At 35.4% G+C, this 17,632-nt stretch overlaps 1 protein-coding gene across 1 annotated transcript in view; it reads left to right on the top strand.

The window, feature by feature from the left end:
* Nucleotides 1-16,539, top strand: part of efhc1 (EF-hand domain (C-terminal) containing 1) — a 21,133-nt gene extending 4,594 nt beyond the window's left edge. Inside the window, exons 5-10 of the mRNA XM_056480658.1 lie at nt 1,639-1,831; nt 4,670-4,890; nt 8,099-8,239; nt 8,837-9,050; nt 12,543-12,677; nt 16,385-16,539. Coding sequence (XP_056336633.1) covers nt 1,639-1,831; nt 4,670-4,890; nt 8,099-8,239; nt 8,837-9,050; nt 12,543-12,677; nt 16,385-16,419 — 939 coding nt within the window. The 3' untranslated portion in view covers nt 16,420-16,539. The remainder of the gene's footprint in view (nt 1-1,638; nt 1,832-4,669; nt 4,891-8,098; nt 8,240-8,836; nt 9,051-12,542; nt 12,678-16,384) is intronic.
* The last annotated feature ends 1,093 nt before the right edge of the window (nt 16,540-17,632 follow it).

Below are 17,632 nucleotides of genomic sequence, written 5' to 3'. Positions count from 1 at the left end.
GTAAACACTCCAAATTAAAACCGCTTAGTAGTTTGTTTGTGTGTTTATATTGTTTGATTTGTCATGCATTCAGCTCAGTTTTATGTTTTATCTTTTTCTCTTGTTTGTAAACTAACTGCAACACATTTTATTGACAGAACTTAATTTTTTACTAATAAATAAATAACAAAAAACTTTGATATGCTTTTTTAATGTTTTTAGGCTTCATATTAATGCTCAAAAGTATATTATATTATATTATATTATATTATATTATATTATATTATATTATATTATATTATATTATATTATATTATATTATATTATATTATATTATATTGTAATTTATTATATTATATTATATTATATTATATTATATCATATCATATCATATTATATTATATTATATCGTATCGTATTATATTATATTACATTACATTACATTGTATAATATCATATTATACTATATTGTATCGTATCGTATCATATCGTATCATATCGTATCGTATTATATTGTATTACATTACATTATATTATATTATATTATATATTGTAATTTATTATATTATATTATATTATATTGTACTTTATTATATTATATTATATTAAATTATATTATATTATAATGTACCTTATTATATTATATTATATTATATTATATTATATTATATTATATTATATTATATTGTAATTTATTATATTATATTATAGCGACGCGGTGGCGCAGTGGGTAGCACTGTCGCCTCACAGCAAGAAGGTTGATGTTTCTGTGTGGAGTTTGCATGTTCTCCCGGTGTTCGCCTGGGTTTCCTCCAGGTGCTCCAGTTTCCCCCACAAGTCCAAAGACATGTGGTACAGGTGAATTAGGTATACTAAAATTGTCCGTAGTGTATGTGTGTATGGATGTTTCCCAGTGATGGGTTGCGGCTGGAAGGGATCCGCTGCGTAAAACATATGCCGGATTAGTTAATAAAGGGACTAAGCCAAAAAGAAAATGAACGAATGAATGAATATTATATTATATTATGGGGGTGACACAGTGAAATTGGGGGGAAAGTATATGGGGGTTTCCAAGCACTGGCTTGCGGTTGGAAGGGTATCCGCTGTGTAAAACATATGCTGGATAAATTGGCGGTTCATTCTGCTGTGGCGACCCCTGATGAATAAAGGGACCAAGCTGAAGGAAAATGAATGAATGATTGATATTATATTAGTGTTTCTGAATCACGTTCCTGGAGGACCACCAGCTCTACAGAGAATATATATATATATAATTTTATTTTATATTATATTTTAATTAAGATCATTTTTATAATAATTATAATAAGATTACATTTTCTTCATCATAATATTCAAAAGTGCCTATGAAACTAAAACCTTAAAACTAAAGCATTTTTATCTTTAATTGCAGACTAGTAACTCTGAAAGATCTATAAATAATGAAATATTGAAATATTTTTTATAGAATTTTATATAAAAACATATACTAATTCATCTAGTTAGCAAGGGTAGCCGATGACTGTAGACATGAGCAAAAATAATTTAGGCAATAAATAAATAAATAAATAAATAAATGTGTAATACCACCCAGTTGGCTGTAGTTCTGCTCAACAATAAGCTGTACATATTGCTGTGTGATCCCTTACATGTATTCTCCAGGTGCTGCGCTTCTTTGCGCTCTGGGATGACTCCGACTCTCTCTATGGGGAGAAACGGCCGGTAACGCTGCATTATTATCTGGTTGACGACTCCGTGGAGATCTGTGAACATCACGAGGCAAACAGCGGCCGGGACCCGTTTCCAGTGCTTCTCCGCCGGCAGAAGATCCCCAAACACATCAAACCAACCTGCGGTGAGACAAACACACACACTTAACTTTAACACACAGAAAAAATCCTGCTGCAGTTCTGAGGTTTTCTTTAAAAGATATCACTCATTAATTTATTTTTCTTCAGCTTAGTCCAGCATTTATCAGGGGTCGCCACAGCGGAATGAACTGCCAACTATGCTGGCATATGTTTTAGAGAAATGTGAGCCGTCCTTTTTATGTTTTTGTCAATGGAAGCGTCTCATTTTTAAAATGTCATTAGCATAACAGGGCACTGAGGATGCATTTAGCTCTGAGTTCTGACAGTTGAAGCGCTCGCATTTTTAGAACAACACTCACATAAATTTCATTGAAAAAAACACTTTGGTGGACACACACCCTTAAAGTAACACTGCAAGTTTTAAATACTTCAGTAATTTAACAATACCATTGAATATTCACAATCCTAGATGATGTTTAATGGTCATGACCTGCAAGAAAACAAAATAAATATCTAACATTTTTTTTTATTTCTTTATACTGTATGCTGAACTTCTAGGTCAAACAAAAGTTGCAATTATTTTGTCATATAAGCAGTATTAACAGCGATACTATTTAATATACATTTTGAAAACTCTACTAATGACATTATACTAAAACCGGCTAATATCTCTTTTAGCTTGTTTATTAATATCTTTCATTTTAAATTAGTTTAAATATATTACTGTTGTAAATTTAAGCTATCAGATAGATAGATTTTAGATTAGATTCAACTTTATTGTCATTACACATGTACAAGTACAAGGCAATGAAATGCAGTTTAGGTCTAACCAGCAGTGCAATAGCAGCAAGTGCAGGATACAGATATAAGTTATAAAGTGCAGTTATAGAAAAACTATGGTGATATTTACAGATGGATGTACTATCAACATTATATACAGGTTGTATTAGCTATGAACAGAGATTTACAATAAATGAATATATGTACAGGTTGCTATTAATAATCAGGAGTGGCAGATAGATAAACATAATTACAAATGTCCATGTGCAGTGGGTATGTACAGTACAAATAACTGAATCAGTGCAATAGCCGGTATTATATTGTAAAATAAAAACATCCTACTTGATAATTCATTCATACATTTTCCTTCGGCTTAATCTCTTAATTCACCAGGGCGACCCTGATCTAATCAAACTGCTGTATGAGATCTATATATACAGTTGAAGTCAGTATTATTAGCCCCCCTTTAATTTTTTTTCTTTTTTAAATATTTCTTAAATGACGTTTAACAGAGCAAGGAAATTTTCACAGTATGTCTGATAATATTTTTTCTTCTGGAGAAAGTCTTATTTGCTTTATTTCAGCTAGAATAAAAGCAGTTTTTAATTTTTTAGAAACCATTTTAAGGTCAAAATTATTAGCCCCTTTAAGCAAATTTTTTTCTCGATAGTCTACAGAACAAACCATTGATATACAATAACTTGCCTAATTACCCTAACCTGCCTAGTTAACCTAATTAACCTAGTTAAGCCTTTAAATGTCACTTTAAGCTGTATAGAAGTGTCTGGAATAAATATTATTTACTGTCATCATGGCAAAGATAAAATAAATCAGTTATTAGAAATGAGTTATTAAAACTATTATGTTTAGAAATGTGTTGAATAAATCTTCTCTCCATTCAACAGAAATTGGGGGAAAATATAAACAGGGGGGCTAATAATTCTGACTTCAGCTGGATATATAAATAATAATTTTAATTCTGAAAAACGCCTTTAAATTATTAATTTATTAATTTTCCTTCGGCTTAGTCCCTTCATTCATCTGGGGTCGCCACAGCACAATGAACCGCCGACTTATCCAGCAAATGTTTTACACAGTGGATGCCCTTCCAGCTTTAACCCAGTACTGGGAAACACCCACACACACTCATTCAAACACATACACTAACCACTGAGCCACCATTTTGCCCTTCACACTAGATAATTCAACAGTAAATGTATTTTTACACTTCAAGTTGCTAATATTACATATAAATTATTCACTTTCAAAAGTTCAAACCCTCAAATGAAGTATCTAAGCTTTCTGAATTGGAATCTACATGTAGAAAACCCTGCACTCAAAAACCGTGTGTCTAGTCAAATACCATAGAACACACAAGACATGTCACTCATATAGTTTTGAATGGGGGAAAGTGTAACGGCAAAGAGCTTAGAATGACCAAGAGGCGACACTCAATAGAACGTTCCATTGCAACAGCCCAGGATTCCGCCATTTTGGAGTGAAAGTGGTCGGCTGTCCATTGGATCTTATTGCTGTCGTGATGGCAAGCAGCTGCTTTGTTTTTTATTTATTTATTTAAAAAGCGCATTAAAGCTGAGATACAACCTGAAAGACGACAACACAACAGTTACTATGACAATCATCAGCACTTTTAATACTTTATTTTACAGACTTATAATATGCCGTTATTCTATTGGAATTTTCATTCCAAAATGAAGGCTGCGCCATCTAGTGGCTGTTTCCCAAATTGCATTAGAGTGTCGCCTCTTGATGATTCTATGCTCTTTGGTAACGGTCAATATGCAGAACGAAACCCCGCCTTCTAGTTCAGGAGCCAATCATCTATTGCTATAGACTGATAACTATAGATAGATTCTCCGGGGGAGAGCCTCGGACCAGATATCTATCAGTTTCTGCATTTAGTGTGATTTAAACATTTAAACTATATTAAACTTTCCCCATTCAAACAGAATACTGGAGCATACTGCCCGAGAAATGGCTGCCGAGTGAAATGACTTGCCTTAAAGGGACTTTGGTTTAGTTCATATGAGCATAATCAATATATTAACGTTATATATAACCTTCTGTCTCTCTGCACTCAGAGCCGTTCCCCAGCTGCGTGCTGGAAGTTTCTCCTCATGACGTGAAGGAGTTTTTCTGTCCTCAAGACTTCAGGGTCGGCGAGGAGGTCAACCTGATGGGGAGACGATTCCTGCTGTACGACTGTGACGACTTCACACACAAATACTATCAACACCATTACCCCGACATCCCCATCAGACCCTTCACTGTGGACACCAGAACACAGCAGGACATCAAGAGGGTCAGATACTTCACAGCTCTTCTTCTAGTTCACCCAGAAATGAAATTACCCCATAATTTACTCACCTCTGTGTGTTTACCACCTCCCTTTGTGTTCAACGGAGGAAAGAAACTTAGATTTGGAACAAGTGGAGGATTAGTAAACGATGACAGAATATTCATTTAATGGGTGAACTGTCCCTTTAAATCTTCCCTTGCGCTGCGTAAGCTTAAGCCTGGCTCAGACTGTGAGATTTTTAATAATACGAAACGATTGTAGCTTAAATTACTTCGAATCTGCCAGAACTACACTAATTTTATCTCAGATGAAGTAATTGTGGCTAAAATCGCATCGTGTGAGCAGCAGCGCTTTAGGCAAGGCAAGGCAAGTTTATTTATATAGCACATTTCATACACAGTGGCAATTCAAAGTGCTTTACATAACCAAGAATAAAAAAATAAAAGAACAATAAAATAATTAAAAACAGATTAAAATGTGTTAAAACAGGTTATAGAAGAATTAAAACAAAAGAAAGACACAATAGTGCGATCTGTCGGACGTAGCCCAGTGCTCATTCAGTAAAGGCACAGCTTAACAGATGTGTTTCCAGTCTTGATTTGATTGTGCCTAATGTTGGAGCACATCTGATCATTTCTGGAAGCTGATTCCAGCAGCGAGGGGCATAGTAGCTTTACTTTACTTGAATTTGATTGGTTCTCTTAATCATTTAGAAGGCATGTATATTAATAACAGATCTCTGCACAATAGAGTGCAGCATGCAATATTAAAATATTCTTACAATACAGCTAGTTATGACCATGAAGCAAACATGCTTTTATCTTAGTGTTGGGTATGTTACTTCAAAAAAGTCATTAATTCCTAATTACATAATTCAAATTGTAATTAGCCCTCTACCGCATGGTGTTCCCATACGGTGTTCATTTCCCTGCCGCTGTTTCTTTAAGACCAACATTGATTGTTTTTTTTTGTTGGAAAGAGAAGACCTTAGAGTAGCCAATGATGTGCTTTGATTAAGTCACATGATGTGCAGTGTTTTTCTGTAGCGTGACTTCTGACACACTGGTGTTCATTGTGAGAAGCTGCCGAATGCAAATGAAAACATTAATTAAAATAAAGGATCAAATTATGTCAGATCCACAAAAAAATCTGAAACATCACCTCCAGTAAGTTATGATGACGTATTCACAACTCAAATTTAGTTCGTTTTTTGTAAATCGATCAAATGTATGTGCAATAGTGGAACGTGCAATATTGCAATAGGTTAGCTAGCTAGCAAACTCAGCTGTGAACATTTAATTTGTGACAATAACAACATGAATGATAGTAATTTAATGTTAATTAGTTGTATGTTAATGACATTTGCATTATGGATATAGTTTTAATGGCAATACTACTTTTGACTAGATATGAATACAGGGAACAGTGTATTAGCGAGCACCACCATGTTCTATGGTAAGTGAAAGAAGAAAAGGACTGAACTGGCTCTTCCTGCAGATGAAAGTGAGGATGAGATGGGTTTTAGAGAGCATGAGAATGATGCAGACTGGACATTTGAGAAGAGCAGTGATGCAGACAGTTCAAGTAAGTTAGCTCAGAGGCAGATAAGACAGGTGTAGTATAGTATATAGTATAATATATAAACATTGTTAGCTAGTAGCTACATTATTCTGATGCATCTGGATATATTAGACTTATTATTTATTTGTTCTAATATTTACTGGAGAAAACATTTATATTTACTGAATGTTTTCATGATAATACAATATTAGGTTTGTTTTCAATAATATTCAGCAAAAAGAATGGAATAAATGAAAGCTGGTGGAATATCAGTTGTTGGAAAGTATGTATGAGGTGTTATCTATAAGTTCTGTGTTGAAGCTTATAATGCTACAAAACCAATTCAATCATTTCAAACAACAGAATTATTAATTATAAGGAAAGTTCTAAACATGAAATTTCTAAGTTAGATCCACTGTTGGACGTTGTTGCCATATGGCAGCATTTCATAAAGTACCTTAAAACAGACATTTTTCCAAAATTTTTTTTTACAGAACTTCAAGTTAAGCCATTTTAAGAAGAGAAAAACAGCCTAATATTTTTTATAGATCCGTCATAATGCGTGCATTAGAGGGTTAAATTACATTTCGACTTACTGTCTGAAAAGTAACTTAGTTACTCAATAAGATATTAAGTGACTTGACTCAACAGAACTTATAATGCGACGCAGAAATGCACTACCTATGAATCTCAAGGCCACATAGACAACATAAATTAAACTCGACGACGACTTAAATTGGAGCCAAACAAGACATTTGAGCCTTTTAAAAAAATAACTCTTTAAGAACAATAAACATTATATGAATCAAAACCAAATATTTCAAATAATGACCATATTTCATGCATACCATATAATGACATGAATTTCTGACTCAGTTTATAGTTTCTCAAACATGTTCAATCTTCTTGATAACTGAATTACTCTGCTTCTCTTAATTGATCCAGAATGGTTGAATTTATGTAAAGTATTTAACCCTTTAACAGGCATCCTAACCACCTGGTCGACCTTTTATCCATAGGTTATTATTATTAATTTAATTGCTTATTACTTATTGTGTCAGTATATTATTTAATGTAAGACATCGGCCAAAAAAATATATATTTTCAAGGAGTGCACCTTAAAGGGTTAAGAAGTGCACTAAAAGTAACTGTAATTAAATGACCTGAACATGAAAAGTAGTCCCTTACTTTACTTTTTCAGCAGAAAAGTAATTTAATTAAAGTAACTACTTTATAACTGCTTTGTAACTAATTACACGCAACACTGTTTTTTTCTCTAGATCTCCACGATCTTCTTCTTTCCACAGGACGTTTTATTTTTCAGCACAATCGCCTTTGGCTGTACTGACCCCTAGTGGTGAAACTGAAGCATTACGCGTTTACTTTTATTCACGTAACAGACACTTTTTGTTATGCCATTGTCTATCACTAACTACTGGAATCTTATTGTAAAGCGTGACCGATAAATGTTGCAATTGTTTAAAAAATGTTTATGTTTTGCCTTCAACTTTGCCTTTGCTTTAAACTGATTAATTGTTGAATTGTTTGATCTATTTTTTCCCTTGACCTGTTTGTGTGAGGTAAATGCTGTGTGTGGTTGATCTCTCCATCTGTTGTTCATCGGTGTGCTGTTCATGGTGTATTAATTCAGGTGATTCCTCCGTATAATGGTTTTGGTTCCCTGGAGGACTCTCTGCAGAACTGCCTGTCTCTGATTCCTCAGCCGCCCAAGAAAGACGTGATCAAACTGCTGGAGAACGACCATAAAGTCCTGCGTTACGCTGCACGCCTGGTGAGAATAACGCTTTCTTCAACCTCTCTCTCTTGCTGCTTTCCAATTCACATACTCTCTGGCCTGAATAGTATTCGAAAATAAAATTATTATGTTGAAATGAATATTCCAGAATAACCCAGATTGTCTACATTTCCAGAATTAATATCTAAGCCACTGGAAAGTATTTAAAGATGACCTATTATGCCCCTTTTTACAAGATGTAAAATAAGTCTCTGATGTCCCTAGAGTGTGTGTGTGTGAAGTTTCACCTCAAAATACAACACAAATACTGTTTTATAACTCTCTGAAACTGACCCTTATTGGCTTTGATCCTAATTGTGCCGTTTTGGTGACTGTCGCTTTAAATTCAAATGAGATTGTGCTCTTTTCAAAAGAGGGCGGAGCTACAAATGCCTGTGTGAGCATAGTTGCAGATTCAAAAACAAGACTAATGTTCTATGCTAATGAGGGAAAGATGGTCACTAATGGGCGGGGCTTTCGCCTTCTGATGACACGTACAAAAGGAGAATGTCAATCAAAGTGTTTCTGCTGACTGTTATCAGTGTTTCTGATAATGCTTGATTCCTTAAATCAACATTTCCTCATTCTCCACAGGATTCCCAGAATCCCCTGGACGAAGGCCGGCGCTTCATTCTGTCGTTCCACTTTGCCGATGACATGATCAGCATCTTTGAGAAATCCACACGTAATTCCGGCATCATCGGGGGGAAATTCTTGGAGAAAACTCGCATCCCCAAACCTGGAAGCACAGCGGAAAAGCCTGAATACTACCAGCCTGCAGACCTGTGTGTCGGAGCCACAGTGGAGGGTAATGACTATCACACACACCTCACAGATACACAGTTAATGTAATTAAGTATGGTTAACACTGATAGTTTGGTTTGAACAATCTTTTTATTGCGATACAACAAAAATGTGACAATATACACACAGTAATAAAACTCAATCATATTTACATCTTTGATTTCAACAACAAAAATGACAACAATACAAAACAAAAAGAATAAAATGAAAATAAACAAGGTTGTTTTAATTAATAATTGTTGTTAATTGTTTTAATTATTCCACAAAAACATTTCAGGCTATAAAATAGTTGCAGTGGCGCAGTAGGTAGTGCTGTCGCCTCACAGCAAGAAGGTTGCTGGTTCGAGCCTCGGCTGGGTCAGTTGGCGTTTCTGTGTGGAGTTTGCGTGTTCTCCCTGCATTCGCGTGGGTTTCCTCCGGGTGCTCTGGTTTCCCCCACAGTCCAAAGACATGTGGTACAGGTGAATTGGGTAGGCTAAATTGTCTGTAGTGTATGAGTGTGAGTGAGTGTGTATGGATGTTTCCCAGAGATGTGTTGGGGCTGGAAGGGCATCCGCTGCGTAAAACATATGCTAAATAAGTTGGCGGTTCATTCCGCTGTGACAACCCCTGAAGAATTAAGGGGCTAAGTCAAAAGAAAATGAATGAATGATGTAATATAGACTTGTTTTATTTGATTAACCGTCACAAAGTCAAGGTCAATGAGGGCACGGCCCTTGGTGATTTCATTCATTCATTTTCCTTCGGCTTAGTCTCTGTTTCAAGGGTCGCCACAGCGGAATGAACCGCCAACTATTCCAGCATACCTTTTGCACAGCTGATGCCCTTCCAGCCGCAACACAGTACTGGGAAACACTCATACACTCTCGCATTTATACACAAACACACACTCATAAACTACGGCCAATTTGTTACCCAATTCACCTACAGCGCATGTGTTTGGACTGTGGGGGAAACCGGAGCACCCGGAGTAAACCTACGCCAACATGAGGAGAACATGCCAACTGGCCAAGCTGGGACTCGAATCCAGCGACACTCTTGCTGCGAGGTGACAGTGCTAACCACTGAGCCACCGTGCTGCCCTCACTTGGTGATTTCCAAAAATCAAATCCATTTTCTAAACTATTATCATTCATTAATTCATTTTCTTTTCGGCTTAGTCCCTTTATTAATCTGTACTCGCCACAGCGGAATGAACCGCCAACTTATCCAGCATATGTTTTACACAGCGGATGCCCTTCCAGCTGCAATCCATCACTGGGAAACACCCATACACACTCATTCACACACATAAACTGGACAATTTAGCCTTCCCAATTCACCTATAGCGCATGTGTTTGGACTTGTGGGGGAAACCGGAGCACCAGGAGGAAACCCACACAAACACAGGCAGAACATGCAAACTCCACACAAAAATGCCAACTGACCCAGCTGAGGCTTGAACCAGCTACCTTCTTGCTGAGGTGATCGTGCTACCCACTGTACCCCGTGCTGCCTGTTAAACTATTAGATTTACCATATTTTATCCGTAACTTATGGAAGATACAAATATTAGTTAATAGTACATCTAAAAAAAAACCAACATGCCAATAAAAAACCATCAGCATTTTGATCCTTTATTTTCCTCCATTGGATTGCGACCCCTGGGGTGTTTACGTTGTGTTAAAGACACACCAATAGCAGATTGCAGCTTTTTTTTTTTTTGGCACCAAGGTAAACTTTCTGACACCTTTACAGCACTCACGTACATTAAAAATTAAAACAGACCATGACTAAGCAAGGAGAATGCTCTCCAAGTGCCATTCTGAGACTTGGGCTTATCGGTGAGTGTGTGTGCAAGGTTTGTATATTTACAACCAGCTCAGAGGATAGTGGGGGTCGCACGCTGAAAGGTTTGGGAACCCCAGCTATAGACTATGGCTTATAGAAATAAATCTCTGCAAATGGGGCAATATGTAGATCGGGCCAGACATTGTCCATTTGTTTTATTGGTTTCATTTACAGTTTTTCTCAGTGGCTTTGGTGCATTTCTCACAACACTATTTACATTTGCACAACAGTTCATGCATTTCTCTAAACATTTAGTCATCTGTGCACATCATAGTAGCAGTTTCTCATTCCTTCCAACAAATTGCGAAAGCTTTTAGACATGCCTCACCTGCTTTCGTACAACTCTCTGCTGTTTTAGAACATCATCAGATGCTCATGTCATGTCAGTCTAAATTAACTAAACTTGTGAATGCTGAATAGTCATTACATATTAAACTAATAGTGCTCATGTCACTACTGGAGTCATTACATACTAAAATGGTGAACCAATTGTCAAAATCTGTCAAGAAAATTGTATTTAAAAACAAAAATTCTATCTTTTTTTTTTCCTGAAAAAGTGTTTTAAATTGAACAATTTCATCAATGATTTACAAACTTATGTATGTTGTAGGTTCAGTTCCAATATGTGCTTCAATATTGTTTACAGTTGTGCTCAGCTCTACCCAAAGGGCGTTTATGTTTGTTGTAAATAAGGGAGTGTTTATTCTTTTGCACAATGCTGTGAATAAATTAGAATTGTAAAGAGCATGTGCAGTAAACATGTGAAACACACATATTCAGTGTCTTGTCCTCAGATACCTCACTAAATGCAGTGATGTCTAACTTTACTGTCGTTTTTAAAATGGCTGTGCGAATAGTGTATAGTGCTGTCTTGAGCATTTTCAGGAAGGGTCACCAAAATCTGACCTTTTTGCATTGAAAACATGTACAGAGTAAACTCTCATGATGAAAACATGACAAAGCCATTTGACTATCTTGTTCATAAACAATGGAGTCAGGACTTTTGATCTTGATGACACTGACACTCTATATGACATCAATCCTTGCTTTTGAAGAATGAGCTCTCCATTTTGAGCAGGTGACACGCTTTTGCAGGTTATCAACTGGGTTTTGCAGTTTGTACTAATTGTTTTGAGAAACGCATCAACTGTTCTGCAAATGTAAATAGTGTGAGAAATGCACCAACGCCACTGAGAAAAACTGTAATAAATGGCTGAAATCTAAAATAAAGTATATAAAGGAAGTTGAAAAGTAGTTGACGGTTGATTAATAAATGAGAAAAGGCTTCATTTTAAACAAAAGGTAAAATTATACATTACCTATATAATCTTTTAATTAGTTTTTCTTTTTCAGATTATGCTGCTTTCATTAATAATAATAATAATAATAATGTAAAAACTAAGAACCTTACATGATTAAATAAAATAAATCAGTCCTACCAAAACTTCTCGTTTTGATTAACTTTGACATATTCTATCTGCCAATTCCTCAGTTCAGACTAGAATTAAACAAACAAACATAAAGAACACTTTAACTTTCTGAAATAACACATAACAATGCTATTCCAAAAGGTTGAATATTAATAAAGCGTTGTCATCTACAAACCAAATATCAAACTGAAATAAAGGAAGAGTGTTAGTTGATGTTTTGTTCCTCTTCTCTTCAGTGTTCGGTCATCGGTTTGTAGTGACGGATGCTGACCGCTTCGTCTTGAGTTTTCTGGAGTCTCAGTCTCATCAGACCCCTGAACACACACTCTCGTCACTCAGACACGCCGCAGACCCTCAACAACTACATCCAGGTGAAACGCTTACACTCACAATAAAGCTTCATTATTGGTCACTGCGTTTCCATGTAGAAGCTTGACAATATACTGTAAACTCCTCCATCAGACATAAATGAATCTTCTGTGGCATCACTGTTAAATGTCTTAAATAGCTAGAAGAAATATTGGTGGCTAAATGTTGGAATATATATTTTAGAAACAGAAATTGATGAATACATTAATACAATTCTAATTGTTTTCTCTTAAATTTTTACCTAATTATCCCAGCGACTCCCATATGAATCGTTCAGCGATTCATTTGTTCCCAACCCCCTCCTCAGCACGAAGCTAATCTGCGCTGATTGGACCGATGACAGCCTGCTGCGATTGGTCGACAGTGACAGGCTTCAGCGCGAGACAGAGTGAAATGCCCAGCTGCTAATCATCAATATAAAAGTAGTCACAGTAAACACACGCTTCATAGTGTAAGGCTTTTTTCACACACACACACACACACACACACACACACACGCACACACACACAACCCTCCTCAGAAGAACTGGGGAGATCGACGCGAGTGAAGAGTAAGAATATGAAGAGTAACCGCGTGTACTGTACCAGGTTAACAAGTAACAAAACACAATAAATACATAATTTGCAAGCTAGAGTAAACGAGGCAACAATTTTAATCGCACTTACTTACACTAGTGAATAAACCTCAACCACTGACTCTTCACAGTTTCATCTTTGGGTAGAGACTGTCAATATGATAAACATGTCACCTCATCTCATCATTTTAACGTACAATTTATATATATTTTATAAATATATATATATTTTTATATGTATTTCCTAAGTCATTTTACACTGTATTTATTTTTTGTTTTTTCTGTAGAAAGTCTTATTTTTTTGTTTGGTAGGTTTAAAATATATATATTTAATTTTTTTAATTGTAATTTTCCCACATTTATGTTACAGCCTTATTCCAAAATGGATTAAATTAATTTATTTCCTCTAAATTCTCCACACAATACCCCATAATGACAATGTGAAAAAGAGTTTTTGAAATTGTTGCAAATTTATTAAAAATAAAAAACCTAAATTGAGCTCAGGTACATTCTGTTTCCACTGATCATTCTTGAGATGTTTCAGCAGCTTCATTGGAGTTCACCTGTGGTAAATTCAGTTGATTGGACATGATTTGAAAAGGCATACACCTGTCTATATAAGGTCCCAGGGTTGACAGTGCATGTCAAAGCATGAACCAAGCATGAAGACAAAGGAATTGTCTGTAGACCTCCAAGACAGGATTGTCTAGAAGCACAAGGCTGGGGAAGGTTTCAGAAACATTTCTGCTGCTCTGAAAGTTCCAATGAGCACAGTGGCCTCCATCATCCATCAGTGGAAGATGTTTGGAACCACCAGGACTCTTCCTAGAGCTGGCCGGCCATCTGAGCTGAGTGATTGAGGGACAAGGGCCTTAATCAGGGAGGTGATCAATAACCCAGTGGTCACTCTGTCTGAGCTCCAGTTTTCTTCTGCGGAGAGAGGAGAACATTACAGAAGGACAACCATCTGTGCAGCAATCCACCAATCAGGCCTGTATGGTCGAGTGGCCAGACGGAAGCCACTCCCCACCTGGAATTTGCCAAAAGGCATCTGAAGGACTCTCAGACCATAAGAAACTAAATTCTCTGGTCTGATGAGACTAAAATTGAACTCTTTAGAGTGAAAGCCAGGCGTTAGGTTTGGAGAAAACCAGGCACCGCTCATCACCAGACTAGTACCATCCCTACAGTGAAGCATGGTGGTGGCAGCATCCTGCTGTGGGGATGTATTTCAGCAGCAGGAACTGGAAGACTAGTCAGGATAGAGGGAAAGATGAATGCAGCAATGTACAGAGACATCCTGAATGAAAACCTGTTTCAGAGTGCTCTTGACCTCAGACTGGGGCGACGGTTCATCTTCCAGCAGGATAATGACCCAAAGCACACCGCCAAAATATCAATGGAGTGGCTTCACAACAACTCGGTGAATGTCCTTGAGTGGCCCAGCCAGAGCCCAGAGCTAAATCCTATTGAACATCTCTGGAGAGATCTGAAAATGGCTGTACACCGTTGCTTCCCATCCAACCTGATAGAGCTTGAGAGGTACTGCAAAGAAGAATGGGCAAAAATTCCTAAAGACAGGTGTGCCAAGCTTATGGCATCATATTCATAAAGACTTGAGGCTGTAATTGCTGCCAAAGGTGCTTCAACAAAGTATTGAGCAAATGCTGTGAATACTGATGTACAGGTGATTTTTCAGCTTTTTTATTTTGAATAAACTTGCAACAATTTCTTTTTTCACATTGTTATTATGGGGTATTGTGTGTAGAATGTTGAGGAAATAAATTATTTTAATCCATTTTGGAATAAGGCTGTACTATACAAAATGTGGAAAATGTGAAGTGCCATGAACCCTTTCTGGATGCATTGTAAATATGAATATATATCTGCTGAGATCAATATTTTTAGCAATATTTTTTTGATTAGTTACAGAACAAACCGCTGTTGTCCAAGGAGTTGGCTAATTAACCAATTTAAGCCATTAAATTGCACTTTAAGCTGAATACTAGTAACTTGTAAAATATTGTGTAGTCATGGCATTAGGAGCGGGCTTAGTGATGTGAGTGCCCTAGCATTAAAACTCAAACATTCTCTCTCTGTAGTATGTATATATATATATATATATAGTTTTTTTAATAAATAAACTGCATGTTTAAAATTTATTTAAAGTGGAACCTTTATCTTAATGTGAAATTAAATACAATAAATACACAAATAAAAACCACGTACAGTTGATTAGCCATAATTGTGATTAGATTTTAATAGCTGTGTGTCAATTTCTGTAATTGGGGAGGGCTGTATTATCTTAATGTAAAATTAATTCAAATTTAAATCAATCAAACTAATATTTTCACCATTGGTCAGATGAATTAAGTAGTCAGTGTTTATGAATCGGCGGCCTTCACTGTTCACTGGGAAAATTCCTCTTTTTTTGGACAGGCTCTTTTAAAAAGCTCACAGCACTCATCATCTGACAGCTGTTTGATAAAAGTTGAAAAGATGTAATAATGGTAAAATCTTCATGGTTATAGACAGATTTTTACAACATATAATATAAAATTAGCCATATGATTAATATAGGCTTCCTGGCATTGCCCTAATTCCCTATGGCCCCAATCGGCTGCTCTAATTGGTTAAGTCCACCCCTCACTGTAATCATGGCAAAGACAAAAGTAATTAGTTATTGAAATAAATTAAATAATTTTTTTAAATGTATCAAAAACGATCAAATAATGGGGCTACTCATTTTGCCTTAATATAATACACACAGTCAAAATATTTATACAATTTGAACGTGTAACACAAACAATACACTAGGAGAATTTACAATCCTAAATGGAAGCTACAGAGAGATCAGAAATATATTGTCCTGGCCTAAAAATAGACTTTGGAATACAGTAGAGGACTCTTGAGGTGGATCAAAACCTTTCAGTAAAGTCTGTAAAGTAAAAGTGTGTCTGATGTGTTCTCAGTCTCAAGAGAACTAAGTAATTTCTTGATCAACTTCAAGCGTTGTTTTCTGTTTAGTTCAGTTTCAGATGTCAAAACTAAATATATTTTCAGTGTTCTCCACTATCTTAAAATAAAAGAGTAAGTAAAGGATTTATTAGTGTGTGTGTGTGTGTGTTCTACAGAGTGCGATGAAGCTGCAGTCCTCCAGCAGAACTGATGATCTGGAGCTGGATTTCTCTTCATCTCTCATGTAAATGGACAATAAAGACACACATCTGCATAACACATTATTTGCCTCAATAATGTAACGTTTGCCTGTATATTTCACATATTATGATGTCCAGTTTCACCTCAAAATTTAGAAGAAAATCATCTTGTATTTTTGTTTTGAACTAAATAATGTAATATAATGTAATGTACCTGATACATGAGTTTGAGACATGAGTGCAGTTTTTTCTTTTTTCCTGAGAACGTTTTATTAAATTTTGGGTGAAATTACAGGCTTGAATTCCAGATTTGATATGATCTTTCTATTCAAAAACAGAAGAGAAAAATTCTCATGATTGTTTTTTGACTGAAATCATGAAAATGTATCTCAGGAATATAGTTGTTTTGGATGATTTACCTACTCAACTTCTTTTTTTCCAAGTTTTGAATGTAATTACAGCCTTTATGTCTGATCTTTCTATTCAAAAACTTGCTCTGGAGAATATTGAATCTGAAGATCTATTGATTTCATGAATACTTCTGAAACGCATGGATTTTATTGAACTATTTTTGCTATATATATATATATATATATATATATATATATATATATATATATATATATATATATATATATATATATATATATATATATATATATATATATATATATATATATATATATATATATATATTTATTTACAGTTAAAGTCAGAATTATTAGCCCCCTTTAATTTTTTTTTCTTTTTTATATATTTTCTAAATGATGTTTTACAGAGCAAGTAAATTTTCACAGTATGTCTGATAATATTTTTTCTTCTGGAGAAAGTCTTACCGTTTTTTTTTTTTTCGGCTAGAATAAAAGCAGTTTTTTTTTTTAACCCCATTTTAAGGTCAATATTATTAGCCCCTTTAAGCTATTTTATTTTTTTTTTTTTGATAGTCTACAGAACAAACCATCGTTTACAATAACTTGCCGAATTACCATAACCTGCCTAGTTAACCTAATTAACCTAGTTAAGCCTTTAAACGTCACTTTAAGCTGTAGAGAAGTGTCTTGAAGAATATCTAGTCAAATATTATTTACTTTATAACTTGGAATTGTGATTTTTCCAACCCGGAATCGGCACTCTGTAAACTCGGAATTCTTACATTATAACTCAGAATTCTGACTTTATAACTCGGGATTCTTACTTTATTACTTGGAATTGCAACTTTATAAC

This window comes from Danio aesculapii, chromosome 20 (genome assembly GCF_903798145.1).
Source record: "Danio aesculapii chromosome 20, fDanAes4.1, whole genome shotgun sequence".
NCBI classification, from domain to species: domain Eukaryota; kingdom Metazoa; phylum Chordata; class Actinopteri; order Cypriniformes; family Danionidae; genus Danio; species Danio aesculapii.
This window is presented reverse-complemented; position numbering and strand designations above follow the sequence as displayed.